At 40.2% G+C, this 5,358-nt stretch overlaps 1 protein-coding gene, 1 non-coding gene and 1 pseudogene across 2 annotated transcripts; 2 read left to right on the forward strand and 1 right to left on the reverse strand.

Moving 5' to 3' along the window:
* The first annotated feature begins 661 nt into the window (after nt 1-661).
* On the forward strand, nt 662-1,366 carry LOC136465978 (uncharacterized). The gene has a single exon (XM_066464505.1). The coding sequence runs from the start codon at nt 662-664 to the stop codon at nt 1,364-1,366; it is 705 nt and encodes a 234-aa protein (XP_066320602.1).
* A 279-nt stretch (nt 1,367-1,645) lies between these two features.
* LOC136464051 (dolichyl pyrophosphate Glc1Man9GlcNAc2 alpha-1,3-glucosyltransferase-like) lies at nt 1,646-4,766 on the forward strand (annotated as a pseudogene).
* A 520-nt stretch (nt 4,767-5,286) lies between these two features.
* On the reverse strand, nt 5,287-5,358 carry TRNAM-CAU (transfer RNA methionine (anticodon CAU)). Its single transcript has one exon. It is a non-coding gene; the product is annotated as a tRNA-Met (tRNA).

The raw sequence follows: 5,358 nt of genomic DNA on the forward strand, positions 1-5,358 counted from the left end.
TTTACTTGTTAGTCATGGCTTGACTATGACTCAAATCCGTGGTCAAGGATATGATGGGGCTAGCAACATGAAAGGAGATATTAAAGGGTTGAAAACATTGATCATGCAAAAATCACCTTCTGCTTATTATATTCATTGTTTTGCTCATCAACTTCAATTGGTTCTTGTTGCTGTTGCCAAAGGAAATACTGATTGCAAGACTTTTTTTGATCAAATATCTATCTTGTTGAATATTGTTGGAGTTTCCTATAAGCATCATGACATGCTTAGAAATGCTAGGCTTGAGATTGTGAAGAAAGCACTTGACTGTGGTGAAATTGAATCTGGAACTGAATTACATTAAGAGATGGGTTTGCCTAGGCCTGGAGATACTCGATGGGGATCTCATTACAAAACTATATGCAGCATCATTACTATGTATGAAGCAATCCATGATGTACTGGTTGATCTTGGGGATGATCCTGCATATAAGGATGATTGGACCAAAATACATTTTGTGACCGGAGCGTTTGAGAACTTTGAGTTTGTTTTCTTTGCACACTTAATGTATATTATTCTTGGATATACAAATGAGTTATCTGAGTGTTTGTAAAGAAGGGACCAAGATATTCTTAATGCAATATCACTTGTTAATGTGGCAAAGAAAATAATGCAAGAATTGATGTCTGATGGTTGGGATAATTTTCTTGAGAAGGTCACTTCATTTTGCGATAAACATGGTGTTAAAGTTCCTGGTATGGATGGTGATTATGTTCCTTATGAAAAATCAGCAAGGAAAGCTCGTGCACAAAAGCAAACCAATGATGACCACTTTAGAAGAGAAGTATATATTGGTGTTATTGATCAAATAAGTCAAGAACTTGATAATCGGTTTGATGAGATTAATATGGAGTTATTGTCTTGTATGTCGACCTTCAGTCCTTCCAAGTCATTTGCTTCTTTTGATGCACAGAAGCTACGTAGACTAGCTGAGTTCTACCCAAAGGAGTTCTCAAATAATAATTTGCTCAAACTTGAGTTGCAGCTAGATAATTATATTGATGACATGAGACATGATGATAGCTTCAAAGGTCTAGACAATACTATTGATCTCTTAGTTAAGCTTGTTGAAACAAAGAGGCATAAAGTGTACGATATGGTTTATGAGCTCCTCAAATTGGTATTGCTTTTACCTGTGGCAACGACAAGTGTTGAAAGGGTATTTTCTGCAATGGTTTTTGTGAAAACAAAGTTAAGAAATAAGATGGGAGATAGTCTTCTAGATGACTGTCTAGTCACTTTCATTGAGCGGGATATTTTCTTTAAAGTTGATGAAGATGATATAATCAATACATTTATGTCCGTTCGAAAGCGTCGAATAAAATAGTCACAAAAATAGCATTATAAGTCTCTGGTTCTCTTTTATGCCTTATTTTAATTATTGATATGGCTTTTGAACTATTTATACTATACTTAGTGGATTGTTTGAACTTAATCTATGAATTTAAGTCTTATTGTATTATTTAGTGCATATGTATACAGAATTATATTGTTAATTTTATAATTATTACCGAATTGCTTAAATAGATTTAATGAATTGTATATGAATTTTTTTTTTTGACGGCATAGCCCTGAGACAAAATCCTTTGATTCGCCACCGGCCCTGATGGCCTGCACCACCTCGCCGTCGACGTCGACGGCAGCGGCGGTGGCCTGGGCCTTTGCTGCCGCCACCTGCGTGAAGCTCCTCCTTGTACCCACCTACCGCTACACCGACTTCGACATTCACCGCTACTGGCTCGCCCTCACGCACGCGCTCCCCGCGCGGCAGGGGTACACCGACGCCTCCTCCCAGTGGACGCTCGACTACCCGCCCTTCTTCGCCTACTTCTCCCGCCTCCTCTCCCTCCCTGCGCCGCTCGTCGACGCCACCCTCGTCTCAGTCCCCGTGCCCGACGCGCCGCCCTTCGCGCATCTCCTCTACCTCCGCCTCACTGTCGCTTTCTCCGACCTCCTCCTCCTCGGGTCCGTCCTCTTACTGGCGAGGGACGCGCGGCGGAATCAGCGACCGTTCCTCGCTCTCGCGCTCGTCCTATGGTCGCCGGCGCTGCTCGCTGTCGACCACGTCCACTTTCAGTACAATGGATTCCTCATGGGGCTGCTGCTGCTCTCGTTGCATTTCCTCGAGCAGGAGTGGGATCTTGCCGGGGGAGTCGTGTTCGCAAGTTTGCTCTGCTCGAAGCACCTGTTCCTCGTGGCGGCGCCGGTCTACTTATGTATTTGTTCCGGCATTATTGCTGTGGCCGGGGTGTCGTGAAGGGGCTGGGAAGGCTCGTGCTGATGGGCTCTGGAGTGGCTGTTGTTTTTGCTGCAGCATTTGCGCCCTTCGTGTACTATGGTCAGGTGAGTGAATCTGGTTAATTTAAGTTTTGGATTCAACAACTTGTTGGTATCTTGGCTATCTCCGTATGGTACTTGTCTGTAAACATCTAGTTTCTGATGAAAGTAGGAAATGTGGCTTTTGATTTGTGAACAGTTGAGACTTGGTGAGTAATGCAGCTAATTCAGTTAGTTTGACATTAAATCTGGTAGAGGAGGTTTAAACTTGAGTAATGCACCGTGTTTCTGAATTTCTTATCATAGTAGCTGGAGCTGTTTCAGCTTGTGTAGCTCCACCAATGAATAGTAATATTGGTTTTAGTTGTGATAATTGCTGTGGAGTTTAACTTAGTAATTTTTTTCTGCTAATCTTGTTATGTCTGTAAGCTCTGAGTTAAAATAATGTTTCCATACAGCTAACCAATCATGCCAGTTCTGCATTTTGCACTATTAATCTTTTTGTCAAATGAGCTTTTGAATTCCTGCACTCAGATATTTGAATGTTTATAACTCTGCACTCTTAAACACTAGTGGGTATTGGTAAACTTCAACCTCATCGGAATTTTGGTGTTCCACTTTAGCCAATCTATATCTGCGTATCAGTTTTATTTGCAGTTTGGCTTCGTGATTTTATTCCCTGTAATACAAACATTGTATATAATATTTTTTTTTATGGAACAGGAGGGGTGTGAGCCCCTACTGAAATTTTATTAAAACTGGTCTCCACAATACAAACGTTCAAAAAAAAAATCAGTAGAGAATTGTATTGTCGTATTGTATGTAATTATTGTAATATTTGCAATCTTTCTGCAGTTAATTCAATTAATTTGATGCTGAATCCTGTAGAGAAGGCTTATAAGCTAGTAGTGCAGTGTGTAGCTGTTTTGTCAAATTTCTTATGTGTTTAAGCTTGCATCAAATCCATGGCGTTTTTCATAGTAAGACCATGTTAACCTTATCTGTCTGCAGCCTCTGAGCTACATGGTGTTTTCATACAAGTTTTACCAATGTACTGCTAATGCCCTGTGCCAATGAAATATGGGAGTCATGTAGATATATGAATTTTCAGTGCTCTGCATATTTTTTTTGTGTTTTGCTTATTTGAAAGAATAGGAGGGTCTAGCCTCTATTGATTATATATTAACAATAAGAAACAATAAAGTCTGTACAAAAAGAAGAAGCTCTACACTCTTCGACGCAAGGGATTGGATAAACTGAACTTTGTAGGAAGTTTAGCACCAGCCTTTAGCAATGTATACCCATCTTTCTAGCACGTTTTATTCTTTGTTTCGGTAATACAACATTGTCTGTAATATATGCCTTTGCTATTGTGAAAAAATCCTCTCAATATATTGACATGTATAAATGTGGTATTATTTTAACATGACTGCAATTCTTACGGCTCTAATGATTTTGCAGATGCAACAACTAATTAACCGATTGTTTCCCTTTGGGCGAGGCCTATGCCATGCTTACTGGGCCCCAAACTTTTGGGTATTCTATATTATACTTGACAAGATTCTTGCATTTCTCCTTAGAAGACTAGGCTTTAATATTGCCATACCTGAAGCTTCGTTTACTGGGGGACTCGTTGGTGATTCGTCTCCTTTTGCTGTTCTTCCGAAGGTTCTTTCTTCCACCATCCATTCTTTTTGTTTATTCCAATGAAACATGATGGGTTTATGGTTTCACATCTGTGAACTTAATGGATTGCAGGTCACCCCAATTGCTACATTCTTATTGGTCATTCTTGCCATGGCTCCTTGTCTTATCAAAGCATTCTCTAATCCTCAACCAAAGCATATTATTAGATTGGTCTCGTATGCGTGCACATGTGGGTTTATGTTTGGATGGCATGTACATGAGAAGGCATCACTTCATTTCACTATCCCACTTGCCCTGATTGCCATGGATAGCTTGAACGATGCCAGACATTACTTTTTGTTGTCCATAGGTATGTTTTGCTCTTGGTTACAGTTCAATGTTTACTTTGTTCCACTTGTGACATTTCTTGAATCAACGTTTTTGGGTGCCTTTTCTGCCCATGAAAAAAAATATTCTTTTGCAATTTTGCCCACCTCAGTATCTGCATTATTCCCATATTATGTTTTTTAAGTAGTATTATGATTGTCATGTCCGAAATGTGATAAACCTGGCTAACTGGCAATTAATCATTTGCTTAAAAAAATGTATCTGCAGTTTCATGCTACTCTCTATTCCCTTTGCTGTTTGAGAACCAAGAGTGCATGATAAAGGTGGATGCTGCTGCTGACCTACGCCACTCTCATGTGGGTAGGTTGTACATTCCATTTTGCTGCAAACTCTGACCTGGAAGGAAAGAAAGTAAATCGGTCAGGCAGCACAGTGAAGAAGAATGGCATCATTGGATGGATTGGTTTAAGCTATCTTTTGGGAATCGTGGGTATAGAATTATGGTCTCAGTTATTTCACCATCATGTGTTCGGTGATAGGCTCCCCTTCCTACCTCTCATAATGGTGTCTATTGTGGCCTCGGAATGATGTACTCCTGGGTGTGGCAGCTCGTATGTATAGTCAGACACACATGATTTGATTACCGGTGATCAATATAAGCATTCTCTTGCCTTTCTTGGGTTGAGACTAATTGCAATGACATGCTGCCTGGACCGATGCAGCAGCCAACAGTCATGACTCATGACTGGGACAGCATTTTCTTTTAGCTGTCGAAGTCATTGTTTGTGTGCAAGAAATTTTAGAGATGTTTGACCATGTTATGATGTAATGTCAGTTTAAGTAACAGAAGCTGCTTGTATGATCTCCTTGTCGCCCCATCTTTTACAATCTCAATAACATCTGAAAAAACATCAAAAATTTATCAGGGCCAAAAAATAATTGAATTTGAAAGGGGGAACAAGAGACAGAAACAAATTGAAAAAACATCAAAAATCTTATCAGAGCCAGGTTTCGATCCTGGGACCTGTGGGTTATGGGCCCACCACGCTTCCGCTGCGCCACTCTGAT

This window comes from Miscanthus floridulus, chromosome 7 (genome assembly GCF_019320115.1).
Source record: "Miscanthus floridulus cultivar M001 chromosome 7, ASM1932011v1, whole genome shotgun sequence".
Lineage (NCBI taxonomy): Eukaryota > Viridiplantae > Streptophyta > Magnoliopsida > Poales > Poaceae > Miscanthus > Miscanthus floridulus.

What these genes read in the sequence shown, in the direction of transcription:
- LOC136465978 (XM_066464505.1), top strand. Translation starts at nt 662, where the DNA reads ATGTCTGATGGTTGGGATAATTTTCTTGAGAAGGTCACTTCATTTTGC.